Source organism: Lucilia sericata, unplaced genomic scaffold, assembly GCF_015586225.1.
Source record: "Lucilia sericata isolate MDLA Ls3-8-SP2 unplaced genomic scaffold, ASM1558622v1 Contig000143F_arrow, whole genome shotgun sequence".
NCBI classification, from domain to species: Eukaryota; Metazoa; Arthropoda; class Insecta; order Diptera; family Calliphoridae; genus Lucilia; species Lucilia sericata.
Genome location: NW_023994175.1, coordinates 156,582 through 171,267, shown reverse-complemented (window position 1 = coordinate 171,267; position 14,686 = coordinate 156,582). Strand labels below are relative to the sequence as shown.

The 14,686-nt window shown below is 27.4% G+C and overlaps 3 protein-coding genes across 7 annotated transcripts in view; 2 read left to right on the top strand and 1 right to left on the bottom strand.

Annotated features, from left to right (window-relative positions):
• The window catches only part of LOC119601114 (speract receptor), a 65,608-nt gene that overhangs the window by 9,460 nt on the left and 41,462 nt on the right, over positions 1-14,686 (bottom strand). For 2 of the 5 annotated variants that reach the window (XM_037951869.1, XM_037951870.1), the window contains exon 1: positions 13,913-14,202. The exons of 1 other annotated variant lie outside the window; for it this stretch is intronic. The gene's annotated coding sequence lies outside the window, so the exon portion shown is untranslated. Of the gene's footprint in view, positions 1-9,019; positions 9,106-9,175; positions 9,547-13,912; positions 14,203-14,686 lie in introns of those variants that run through there. 2 more of the 5 variants (XM_037951866.1, XM_037951867.1) reach the window with 2 other exon arrangements.
• LOC119601125 (phospholipase A1) lies at positions 2,767-3,995 on the top strand. The gene is made up of 2 exons (XM_037951885.1): positions 2,767-2,998; positions 3,116-3,995. Exons 1-2 carry the CDS (start codon positions 2,784-2,786, stop codon positions 3,861-3,863), a joined length of 963 nt encoding a protein of 320 aa, XP_037807813.1. The 5' UTR covers positions 2,767-2,783; the 3' UTR covers positions 3,864-3,995.
• Positions 10,724-13,753, top strand: LOC119601116 (tudor domain-containing protein 3). Its single transcript, XM_037951871.1, has 5 exons — positions 10,724-10,850; positions 10,918-11,008; positions 11,078-11,986; positions 12,048-13,292; positions 13,348-13,753. Exons 1-5 carry the CDS (start codon positions 10,816-10,818, stop codon positions 13,642-13,644), a joined length of 2,577 nt encoding a protein of 858 aa, XP_037807799.1. The 5' UTR covers positions 10,724-10,815; the 3' UTR covers positions 13,645-13,753.

Genomic DNA, 14,686 nt, shown 5'->3' with positions numbered 1-14,686 from the left:
TCGAAATGCAGTCCTGAGGACCTTATCCATAGACAAGCTAGTGGTAAAATCTTACATGGTTCAAAAAAATACTCTGTCGTTAATTGAACCTCTTCACGAACTACTTTTTCGTCATGAATTGTTCGCTGGGTGCACCTACATTTAGAATGTCGTTTGCACATATCCACATTTATTTTCCTGACATTATTTTAAAATACGAGTAAAGTACACAAATAGAAAAATGACAGACAGACACAATAAATATCAACCAAACCGTAATGCCATAACATACAATATCGGTCAAAATATTTTAAATAAATATACTAACTTTTTATTCATGGAATATGGAATCAGACTTAAGATGGTTGTCATTTAAACTGTTTATAATGAATGTTATTACATACATAAATATTTTTAGTAAAACATATCTGAGTCTTGTGGCATGTTTTTAAATTTAAACATCGTTTTATACAAGACGATTTTTCTTCGATTTATTAAAGTGTATATTAATTCCTATCATAAACCATCAATAACATTTTTAATCGTTTAATAATTTTTTATTATTTACTTAGTTACTGTAGGTATTGTTTATATAGGATATAACATTATGAGCATTTTCATCATATTTTTAGAATAATTTATCTGATTTGAATTTATCACAAATACCTAGGATGATTTAAAGATTATAGAGTTTCTCTATATCAATTTTTGATGTGGAATTAGTACGTTATTTAAGAATCTACAACCGATTCCAGATATTTACTTTTGATGAAGTGATCAAAGAAATGTTTAACATCAGAGATTTCTCTATGTATGTATATCTCAATCAAAAATATTCAAAATTAAGAGCAAGACTTTTTTAAGCGTGTGAAAGAAGAAAAATCAGAGAGCTCTTTGTGTATGGCCACATAGACGAATGATTAATATTATGTTAAATATTAATAATACGTATTATAATACAAACTCACTAAATGCTTATGTATTTAGTAAAACAGGTCATAAAATTGTTTTATTCTTTTATTTAAAGATAAATATCAGATGCAATATTATAATATTTAAGATTGCATTCAGTGTTTAATAAACAAGTTAAACTTTTTGTGCACAAACAATAATGAAGAGTTTATTCCTTTTAAGTACGTTTTTTTTTTACTAACTTTAACATACACACATCTATGCTATTGTATTCTATTAATTGACACACATTAAGATTTTCTATTGTTCAACCTTTCTATTCTATAACCCTGCAAGTGTTATTGGAGAACATGATCCATTTAGGTTATCCTAAAACTTGAAATATTTTTTAAACCTTTAAACAACTTAGATTAAAATTTATTTAATTTAAAAAATATACATAGTGTCCTTAAACACTTTAATGCATGATAAAAGAATATTTCTGTATAAATTGCTTAGCAAACAGGAACTTAAATTTCAGGATATGAAAATTTAACTTAATGGCAAGCAACACTAGCAGGAAATTAGTAAAGAATATGTTATTAAGTAGTATCATATTTATAGCACAATTTCCTTTTCATAAGTAAACAAATATAAACACAAACATAAACATATGTATCTTTATTAAATACCCTGTGGTAAAATTTTGAATGTCTTTAATGTTATGAAAATCTTGTGAAAACTTCTTAAAGACAGTATCTGTTTTCCTTTCTAATTCCATCTTTTACTTATAGCAAAACATGAGGATTTGTTAAAAATTCAAATCGACATATTGAAAGCGATTTATTTAGAAGCTATTTGTTACATTTACTTAGATAAATGCAACTTCTATCAAAGCAACTCATTGTGAAAATTTTTAAAGAATAATCGATGTTTCTATTATAAATACTAATTTACACAAAACTGGTTTTCTGTATTTTAATTTTAAGTAAAATAAAACTAAAGAGAAAACTAGCAAGAGTGCTAATATATTAAGCAGTGACGAATCTAATACACTCACCCCAAAAAATTCAAATTTAAGCTTTTTATATAATTTAAATAGAAACAAAAGGAGGAAAGAGCTTAATAATCTTAAATATTTTACTATTTGATTATTTTTAAATAACAAAAATATATTTGTGAAAAACAGATTTTTTCTCTTGTTAGGACTATATGTTAGTCACACATTTTTTAAGATTTAAGAAAATAAAAACCGCTCTTTCCATGTTTTCTAAATCTAATGAAAAAATTAATATACCACCCATTTTTTTTATAAAATTTTAATTAAATTTATAGTCACTTAACACGTGAGACAAATTTGTTTTGAAACTTTATTTGATTGTAGAATATTTAGCATTGTTCTCGGTAATTATATTTAACCTTTAAAAGTGTAAATATAATAATTAATCATATATTTTTTCTTAACAAATATTAAGCATGAATTCATTTGAATTTTTAATAGTTCGACTAAAAAATAATTTATTAATTTTTTCTAATTGGACAACATTTCCTCTAGAATTTCCTAACAATTTTTTGTATTTTTTACATACATTCAAAACTGAAAATTTCGAGACTATTTAGACAATTACAATTAAACTGGAATATGAAAATTAAAACTATTTTTTTTTTCAATGTATTTTTAATTTTTGAAATACTATTGCAAGTGGCTTCACAAGATTTGAATGATTTATAGACTTTTATTTAATAAATAATGTTGTAAATAAATTGAAAAAAGAGTATTATTGAATTGTCCCTCAACTCGCTTTTAATCTTATCTCTATATATATTTTTTGCAGAAAATTTAGTAAATAATTCAGTCTTACTACAGTCTAATGCAACGAAAAAAATGTCAGTATTTTAGTGACTTTTGAAACATGTGGATATCGTGGGAGAAAACAGTTGCAATATATTTTTTAGCCTGCATTTGTGCACTAAATGTAAAAGGCGAAACTTTAGATGACGTGGAAAGTGTTGATGACCCCATAAAATTTTATGTATATACTAGACAAAATAATGTTACGCCACAGATATTGCAAGCTGATGTAGAGTCCATAGTGCGTAGTGTTCTAAATCCAAGTAAACAAACTACGTAAGTTAAACATATACTTTATATTTCGGAAAATTATCACATACATTTTTCCTTCTCCAAACTCTATTATAAATATATCACTGTTTATATATATATTTTCTTCCCTTTATACAAAAGTCTAGCTATTCACGGTATACTGGGAAACAAAAGTTCCGAAGAATGTTTGATAATTAAAGAGGAAAAATTAAAAGTTGAAGATGCCAACATTATTATAGTGGACTATAGTTCCCTAATGGACGGCAAAGATTTTGGAGTTGATTTCATTTCTGCAGATTTAGTAGCCAAATCTATTACAGATTTAGTTATATTGCTAAAGGAAAGTTTTAACATGAATATCCAAAATATACATATAGTGGGTTTTAGTCTGGGTGGCCAAATTGCTGGACTTGCGGGTCAAAACATTTATGAACGCTGTGGTGAAAAAATTAATCGCATTACAGCACTAGATCCTGCTGGAATACTTTTTACTGAGAATACTCCTGCTAACGAAAAATTAACTGCAGACGATGCTGATTATGTGGAAGTCGTACACACGAATGCAGGTGAATATGGTTATGAAACACCTTGTGGTCATGTGGATTACTATCCCAATGGTGGTAAAATTCAACCTGGTTGCATTTCTGCAGATAATGCATGTTCTCATAATCGTGCTTACAAATTTATACCCGAAATGTGGTCACCAGTTAAACATCAGGAATTTTTACTACTTAAATGTGAAAATTTAGAATTTATGAGTTTGGACTCTTGTCGTTGGCAAAATGAAATAATGGGTGAATTGGGTCAACAGCAAAAGGGTTTGTATTATGTAGAAACCAATGACAATATTCCCTTTGGTAAGGGAGCTTTTAAGAAACAATTTTTATAACTGTTCGTTCATATTCATATATAATGATTAGAAATAACATACTTTAAACAATGTTGTCTTATAATATTATTATTAACATGTATTTGCATTAAGAAAATCTAATAAATTGAAAAGTTTCATTTGTAATAAACATTATATTTTCTTTTATTTATACCTACTACTTTTAAATAATACCCTTCATCATGTCATGGCATACTTGAGTGTGTTTGTCATAACTTCTAAAATATCGAAACTGATTCGATCTATAGCTGTACATAAACTAACATGTTTCTATAACGATTTATTTAATCAAATACTTTGATGAATGGTGTATAATATTCATCTGTGCCGACTGTTACATATTTCTTACCACAATAGCACAGTATTTTATTTGGAATCTAAATGCGTAAATTCAATATAAAAGTTCGATCAACTTTTATTTATGGCTAATTTGGTATGTTAGACACGTACATATAAAGGATGTGTAAAAATTTGTAAAGTTTGAAAACTTTTGCTAAATAATTTTAAAAGTTTTTTTTTATGGTTTTATAAAAAGAAAACAAAGAAATTTACATACATATGTATGCATTCACATTAATATGTATCATTATAAAAATAAACCTAATCAATTAGATGTGGGTTTATATCAGTTTATAAAATTTGAAAAAAAAGTTTTGAGTTTCTTCTTTAACTTAAAATTTAAACAAAAAACAATCTTGTTAATCAGAAAATCTATTCATTCGACAGTGAGTTAATGAGTAGCATTAAAAGTAAATCTTTACTTATACACAGAGGGAAAAAATACGTTTTTAAATTGTACACGCCTGGTACCAATTTGACACCAAAGTGTTTGTAAGTTTTCAATAACATCTGTTGGTAAAGTATGTACGGATAGTTGTCAAAATAAGAACAAAAATATAAAAAGTACATGATGTTTTCAAATCAACAAAAAAAAAATAATAATGTGTTACCAAAGTGACAACGCTATGTTGTTAAACAGAACGTTGTATTGTCGAAATTATTGCCGATTGTCCATGTATTGACGAAATGATTGCACGTTGTTGCAATGATATCGATATGTTGTCAAAATTACAATGGTTGTTGTCAAAATGATAACTAGATGTTATTTAAATGTTATATACATCCGTTGTCCAAATGTTAACAAACGTGGTAAGCTCTTTTCCACCTGTTTTTTCCTGTGTAGCTTCTTTTTTAACGTTTTAAAACATAAAAGTCTGTTATCGCAAACTCAACGTTAAACCATCTTCATGTTTCCATCATAAAATATATGTATGTATATGTATTTTAAACTATAGTTATTTATGTCTTTCTAGACGCATGTAATACATAAAAATATTTTATTTCACTTAAGATTCGTTTATGCGAAAAACCACTAAACCGAGCAAATAAACTTTGTCAATTTCTTTTACTCACAACATTAGCATGGTACCGTTTACAAACAAATATTAATATACATATATTTTGTTCGGCATACTATATAGTATCTAGCAATATATAAATAATTAAATTGCAAATGTTATCAACAACATTTTTGATGTCCTTATGGTACATATATATACATACATAATATGTATTAAAAAAAGATCTATGTATATATTAATACCAATAGTGGTTTGAGGAAAAATTGATTTTTAAAGAGTAACTTTATAACTATAATAAACATATCAAAATACATAGTAGATACGGGATAGTATAAAAACAAATTAAATAAATATGTTGGCTTAAATGGTTTTATACACTAAATTTACATATTTGTATACATATTCCTTTGCCTGCATAATTTTTATTTTTTTTACATATGTAAATAATTTATCAGGTATTTTAAAAATTGTTTGTCTCATAAAAACCGTTATGATAAATTATTTTAATTTTTATTTAAATGTCTGTATGTACGTACCTTGATACTATGTATTTTTTTTCCTATTTTTTTAGTTTTCATATTCTTCTGTTTAAATTCCATTGAAACTTTGAAAATAAAAACAAAAAAAAAAGTGTCATTTTCATACATCCACATTTTGAACTCACAGCTTAAGCCAAAATATTTCGGATATGCAAAACACACGTAGAATGAATGTTTGTTCATATGAAGCAAATTGTACATGTTTTTAATGCCAACACTCACTCTAGGAACTGATAAGAGCATTTAACCTACATATATTGTATGTGTGTGTATATGTACATATGTATGTTTAGCCACTGGCAGACATACGAGTACTAAATACTGCAAAATTTCCAATTTACCTTTATAGCAGTGAATTTTATGACTAATATTTTAGAGTTAAATTTTTTGGCGATATTTTGTAATAAGTTTATCTCAACTCAAATACTAAATTGAGTTAAGTTTAACATTGTCTTTAGGTATTTTAAATTCTGAAGGATTTCTCTAAGTTTAGGCGTCTGATTTCAAATTAACATCAAATTCATTTTATCTCTTTGACAAAGCTATTACAACAGATAAAAACTCTATTGATTGTATTTACATTTAACTTTGATATGTGTATTAGTTTAATATTTATTAGTAATAATTAATGAATTTGTGTAATTACATTTTGGTTTCTTTTATTGCGTTCAACTAAATATTATGGCCTTTTTAGTTTTTTTTTAGCAAAAAGCCAATCGATAAGATAATAGCAAATACAGTAGTTAATAAAATTTTTTGTTGATTACAACGCATCATGAATAATTCTTATGGCTGTGTCACGAGATAAAATTTGTTACATACACATGTTGTATCTCTCTAAAGAAATTCTCATTCAAAAATTTAAAATTATATGTATACAGATAAAAGAATTTATATGAATCAATTTAACGTAGTTTTATTGAACCAATTAAATTACAATATTTACTGTCAGCTCAATAACAAATTCATATAACAACAAAGACAATTATAATTAAAATAAAATTATTGAAATCAAATGAACTTGCATTTATAAGAGAAATGTAAATATATTTAAAAAATATATAAAACAATTTAAGAAGTATGCAAGTTTAATATTCTTCATGACTTTATTTATGACAAAAAAATGAAAAATTTATTAACATGTTCGACATAAGTAAAAGTATATTCAATAATTACGTGCCAAATAATTCCAGCCAAAAGACCACTTTTTAAATATGGTAAAGCGTGCCAACCAATTCAGAAAATAACAAAAAAAATTGATTTACACCCAAGACACCTCTGACAAGAAAAACCATACATACATACATAACAACAATGCAGAGTGAGTGTCGTTAATGTTTTATTAAAAATTAACCAGCAAAAAACCCAAGAGTTTCAGACAAAAAGCTGTCAACAAATAATTTTCAATTTGTTTAACTGTAAATTACGATAATTTATAATAACATGACTTAATTGCAATGAACTTGGGATTATGAAACAAATGAAGGAATAATGATTCCATAGAATATCCACTGGGAATGTATTTCTTGAAAACATACAAACATAAATTATATGACATGACAGGCAAAATACAGATCTCCCGCCCTTTCTTATTCTTTATGTTCTAATTAGTAAAAAGTAAAATTTTTATATTATAGGGTACATGGTAAAATGGATTTGCATGTGCAGTCATTAATTATTACTGGTACATATAGATAAGTATGTATATGTAGTATGTATTTATATATAGCTTATAAATTAAACAAACTTATTTAAAAATTTATTTGGTTTTATTCTTTAAATTTAAAATAAACAGTTCATTATGTGTAAATATTTTATGAATTTTTCTTTATCTATATGAGTATGCTAAATACTGAAACTTATTGCGTAAGTTTTTACGAATTGTTTTTGTTGTTACTTTTAAAACTTAATTAATATTTAAACTGTGTGACTCTGCCGATGACTAAATTACTTCAACAATAATGGGCGCATTGTTATTTTAATAAGGTAAAACTTGAAACAAAAATAATAAAATAATACTTGAGAAAATTTAACAGTAGTATTCAAAAATCATATTAATACATACAATGTTTTCGGATAGAAGGTAAAATATCTGATAAATATCCTGATTATGATTGAAAATTTCATTAATAATAAATTAAAAAAAAATTAATTGATTTTCCATCAAATATGGTTGAGACAATGGTGCATAATATGAAAACATATACTTTTATTCAAACCATGTCACGGAAAAAACTGTAGTTTGCCCAAAATATTCATTAATAAAAAATATTTTTTATGAAATTATATTTAACACTTTTCTTTAAAACAATATAAAAAATGCCGACAATCAGATATAAAATTAAAATACTTTAAAAGTATTAATTCATTTTCATTGTTCTTTTTATACACAAAAATTTTCTCAATAACATTTACTATTTTATTTTAATTTGTATAATTTTTACATATTTTTATTATTTTTAATGCCAAATACATGCACACACGTACACAAATAGAGACATACACACGCATTCTGTTAACACAATTTAAATTTTCTCTGATTTTTATAGCACATTTTTAATAGATAAAAAAATAAAAACAAATAAATTGTGTTTGTTTTTCAACGAAGGAATTTTTTTAATAAAAAGACATTTCAAATTGAAAAAGATTTAAAGTTGATATGTATTAATAAACGTACATATATTTATTTGTTATAAATAAAAACATTAAAAGACATTAAATATTTCAATCACGATTTAATGCAAAAATCTTTCTCTATATCTTTGACACGTTTTTAAGTTTAGCAAAGAAAAATTAACAAATTTTTTCAATTGTTTTACTTTTTTCTACTACAACTATACATGATTGTTTTTGCGTAAAACAATGAACTGTTAAAATGAATAAAATATTTAAGTTAAAAAATTATGTTTTTGGAATACTAATAGATTTGTAGACAAAAAAAAACTGGCAAATTTATAATTATATAAAAAATTTACTTTAATTACAATTAACACAATGAATTAAAATATTTAACAATCACATATACATACATACCTATCTACATATGTATATTTAATTATAAATAATTTAAACTTTAATTTGTAAAATGTGGTTTTGTAGAACATTTATCTAAGTACTTGTTCCCAAGTGTATTAAGTTGCTAAATTATCTCAGGTACCATCATTTAAATAATGATTTAGATATAACCAAAAATCTATTTATTTTCCGTTACAATTTAAAAACAGAAGATGACAAAATTTAATACATATGTACGTACGTTAAACAATATTTAATTATTTTTATAAAAAAAACAGTAATTTTCCATTTCTCGCACAAATTTAAGTTTAAAACAACACCTGTTGCCTATTTATTTACAAAAATTAGATAGATGTATATATTTTATACATATATGCATAAGTTTATATATACGTACATATAAACACGCACTACTAAATTGTTTCTTGATCACTTGACTCAATGCACTTTAATTTGCCACACAACGAAGAACAAAATTTTCAAACAATTTTACATACAATGTGCATTGTACATATTTATATTGATTACAAAAACAATCTTCGCAATTTTTTGCTTTGTAAAAACGCAAACTATCTGCAAGTTGTTTAACAATATTTATTTTTATTTTGTTTTATTAGCATTCTTTAAAAATTCTTTTAACGATTCAACAATAACAAATTTTTACTCGTTTTTTTCTTGTTTCAACTTGTTGCATTTAACGTTTTTCTATTTCCGCTTCCCGTTTGTATATTATTCCAACTTTTATCCGAAACACAACCGTTTTGTTTGAACGCCAAAGCGCAACTAAACTTGAAGGCGCACGTCATGAATTATTCGGAGACACGACATATTTTGTTTTATTCGTTGTATTCGTTAGCTAACGAACTTTTTTGAATTGTTTATGTTTAGGGGAAGTACTGCACGACTATGTATGACGAAGTATTGATTCTTTGTGGGTGGTGAAAAATTCGGTTACAATAGCTAATATTTATATTACTTTTTACTGAAGAAAAAATTACAACTTAATTAAAAGAAAAATGTGTCAACTTGAGAAAAATGTAATAATGCGAAAAATCGTATTATCAAATTTTGGATTGGAGTTTCTTCTATGTTTTGAATAATCTTAAAACTCTTCTATTTCTAGCAATTAATATGTTTTTCCGTTAAAAATATTATAAATGGTGGTACGAATCCAAATAAAATGTAAAAGGTCTTTATATTTTAACAATTTGAATAACCTGTGCACTACAGAGAAAGGTAATTGCATGACTTTGTCCTTAAATATAATCATAATTTTCATATTTTATAAGAATTTAAATAGATATTTGAAAAATTTGTGACATTTTCAACTTAATCAACACAAACGATTTAAAAAAAAATATTATAGAAATATAACATTTTACAATTTCCACAAATTTTGACAAAGATTCTTTAATTTATTATTTTTTGTATCAAAATTAATTATATTTTATCATCCTTAACTTTGTGGACTTATACTATTTCCTAACAATGTCGAAAAACGATTTGTAAATAAAAGTCGATATTAAATAATTGAAAAATTGTAAACGTATATAATAAAAACAAAATCTATCTAACATCAAAGTCTAAAAAAAATTTAAAAAAGGCGTATTTTGATTTGTAAAAAAGTAAACCGGAAAAAGTCGAAAAGTCGACTTTTTACAACTATATAACCCAAAATATATCATGGCAATATATATTTAAAAAATGTCGAAAATAAATACTTAATGATTTAATTTACATATACATACTTGTAGGCGCAGTCCAATATTTGAAAAAAATATAAAAATAACTTTAAAAACATTAACATTAAAAATATATGTATACACATTAATTTTACTATGATAATTATTTTTTTCAATGTAAGTCATCTCTGTTGAGATGGTTTCTTATAACGTATACAAAAGCTGGCTGTTATGAAATTGTATTACGTCAAATGTAATTTTTTCAATAGTGACAGTTTGCTTATACACTCTTATTAATGTTGATCTAATTTTTTTGTCCATTCTTTGCAAATTATTAATTTTTCCCATCATAAGAATGATTTTATTAGAAAAATTACAAGAGCAAGGATGGTAAGTAAATCTTGACGAATAATAGAGACTTCAAAATTATATATGAAAACAAATACCTATGTTTTAGGTACTTGACTGAGGAAGGTCTTAGAAAATTAACCACCAGCCATAATTTACAAACGGAAGATGTCAATAAAATCATATCTTTAGCCCTAGATGTAAGTACCTATTAATTGATATACACACATATGTATATGGAAACCCAATGAAATAATATTCGCTTACAGTGGGATTTGAAGGATATAGCGGCGGGCGCTTTACCATCTAAACCCGATAGCAGTGGTACCATATCTGGTCGCATTGTATTACAAATACAAAAAATGCGAAATATTTCGGCACCGAAAGCCAACGAAGAATCCACGGCTGCGCCTAGATTTCTACAATTGGAACTAAGTGACGGAGTTAATACTATAGCTGCTTTAGAGTTTGAACGAATTCCTAGTCTAAATCTTAATGTGCCACCGGGCACCAAATTGTTAATAAAAGCTGAAAAAGTAAAGCTATTGAACGGATTTTTAGTATTAAAGCCCTCAGATATTCAGATTCTCGGAGGAAAAGTAGAAGCTTTGGTGGAAAAGTGGGAAGTGGCTAGACAAATGCTTAAATATGCTAGAAGTAACAGAAGGCTATCAGGATCAGGTGGACCTCCACCATGGATAGCTTTCGGTAAACGATTAGATGCTCACAAAGATGCACTGCCTACAGATAGAAACTTTAAAAGTTTGCAAGCAGCTAATGAAAAGGATAAAAACTCAAAAGAAAATGATGAGTTCAATGTGAGTCGTAGTCAAGCTATCGCCGAAGCCGCAAAGGCTGGTCAAAAGAAAGTATTTGGCGGCGGTCAACAAAATATTTTAGATCATAATGTTAAAAAGATCTTAGAAAAGGGTTATTCTGAAGAAGAGGCGAAACAAGCTCTCAAAACTACCAACAACAATCTTGAAAGAGCTTTATACAATCTCAAGCGTAGAAATAATGTTAGAAGCGGTTCAGTAGATAATAGTGCAAAAACCGTAACCGCTACAACAGGAGGACGTGTAAGGGACAGAGTAGCCTCGGCCAAGGAAGAAGCCGCAGCGGCAAAACCACAGACAAATGTTTCACTGTTTGATTTCTTGACCGATAAACTGCCAGTGGTAAGATATTATTGTCTATAATTATATTTTCGACTTATAATGTAAATATTTTTTTCTACAGACTGTTTCCTCTGCAAGTACTGTTCAATCCCAAGCAGTTAGTAATAATGCTAACAATGATCGCAACTTTAAAGATACTTCATCAAAAACTTATAATAATACCAAAGCTATATCTGTTGGAGGTAATAGATTTGAAAATAACATGTCATCTAGTTTTGCCGCAAATAGAGCAACTGTTACCTCAAGATCTGAAGAAAAGCAACCTTTGCAATCACGTTCAAATACTTTCAATCAAAGACAAGAAGAACGTAAACAACAATCTATCAACAAACCTGGAAGAGGTGGAGAACGAAATAATACAAACAGAACTCAAACCTCAAATTACGATAAGCCTTTAAATCAATCAACTGTGGCTCAAGAAGAAAATATAAAATCCGCAGGAGGCAACAACACTAAGAGAAATGAAAGAAAAAAAGAAAGGGAGCAAACCCCTAGGCAGCCAATGAATGACTATCTGCCTAACAAACGGAATAATGAATTTAATAAGCCGTCAGAAAAGAAATCGTATCAACCGAGGGAAAATAATAGAAATAATAATCAGGATTCAACGAAAAGTTTTCCGCAAAAACAAACACAAAAACCTAATAATAATTTTGAAAAGGCTTTGGACAATTTGGTAGAAAGTACCTCGAAAATGTCCATCCAACATAGAGATGAATCAACAGCTAACAACCAGCAGAATAGGGGCAGAAATAACCAACAAACTTCAAAAAGTAACAGCCATCAGCAAATGCCAACTTTGAGCCAACATAAGCAAAAGTCTTCATCCGAAAACTATCCAAACAATTCCCAGCAACAACAACCTAATCGATTTATAGATTCCCAAAATTTCTCTTCGAAATCTCAGCAAAACCCGAAAAATCCCGCTTATGTGCCTCAAGTCGGTAACGGCTTTGCATATGATCCCAGCAAAATAATGGGATTTCAAAGTAAAGAAGCTAATGAATACGCTATGAACTTGTTAAAAAGTCAAGGCTTGACCATGCAACAGCTGCAGCAGCAACAAGCGGTATCACCACAAGCCCAACAGGCAACATTACCTCCGCCTCCACCACAGCAACAACATTCTCAGAATCAAATACTCAATAATCAAGCCACTGCTGCTGTTGCGTATATGGCACAGAATCCCAACTTATTTGTAGCACCACCGCAACAAGCTCCACCGCAATTCGGCATGATGTCTAGCGGTAATTGGCCTTGGAATATAGGCGATTTGTGTTTAGCCAAATATTGGGATGATGGCAATGTAAGTAACACAGTTAGTTATTAAAATTTCATTGTAATAAATATTTATTTTTTAGTATTACGATGCAAAAATCACTGCTATTTCGGATAAGACGTGTGTTGTTTTATTTTTGGGTTATGGCAATCACGAAGAGGTATTAAAATCCGACTGCCTACCCATCACTGATGCTCAGCACATACCACTGAATGCTTACCAAACAAACATCACTGCTCCTCCCATGGCACAGCCACATCCTTCAGCATTTCAACCAAGGTCTAATATACATTCTGGAGTTGGAGGAAGTGGTGGCAATCAACGTTATCGAGGCGAAAGACAAATGTATGTACCACCACCTAAACGAAATAATAACTGATACTGAATGGGGCCAACGCAACAACAAAATTTAAAATCTAAAACTCAATATCATAGTATTTCACAACAACTTTTGCACCGTCACCATACATTTGTGCATTCGAAAGAAATTAATTAAATATCTACAAACGCGATTACTTCGCAAGGAGATACAATTTGCATTTTAGAATTTCCCCTTAATATTTATAAAATTTTTACATGAAATAAGGAAAATAAAAGGCAACAAAAAAATCTTTATTGAAAATTATAAACTTTATAAAAAAACTCACCATATATAAGTATCCAAAACAATGATATTGCAATTTGTAAATGTTTAATAAACAATAAATCCATGTTTAAATGTGAAATATACAAAATATTTTTTAATTTTTCACTTTTTTATATCCACTGGAACCATTAAATTACTTTATATTTAATAATAAAAATTGTTGGCAAATCTCATAGTACATGTAGGTATGTACATATTTTTGAACAACACATATAACGAGCTCAGATAATTTTAAGTAGAATTAATATACACGAATAATATATTGATTTTCATTTGCAATATTATTTTTTACAGAATTCACAAAACTAAAAACATTTAAAACTTCTTAAGAAAACTATGAATTTAAATAAAGTATTGTAAACGGAGTTATTAATGTTCCGTTATTCCGCGGATGTCATGTTCGGTAGTGTAGCCAGATTGTGTGTTTCTTTTAAGTTTGTCCTAATCTCTGTCTCATTATTACCAAGGTATTTTATGTCTTTTGAATAAAATGGGATTTTGCTACTATGTACATGAGTTAAAATACAATGTAGTGGCTATGGTTGTTTTTATATACAACTTTTCCGGTTTTTCTAAAGCGTAACAATTTTTTTATAAAGTAACGAAAGAATTGCAATTGTTTCTGTTATTTTCTACCTGTTTGCCAAAAATTTCCTGCTGTTTTTGAAACTTTTACGTTTTAAAACATAATTAGATGTATTTTTTCATTTTACTTTTTAGACTTTGTGTGCAAAGTGGGATTTACACACTGTGCGAAGTAGTCTAAATTTTTGCA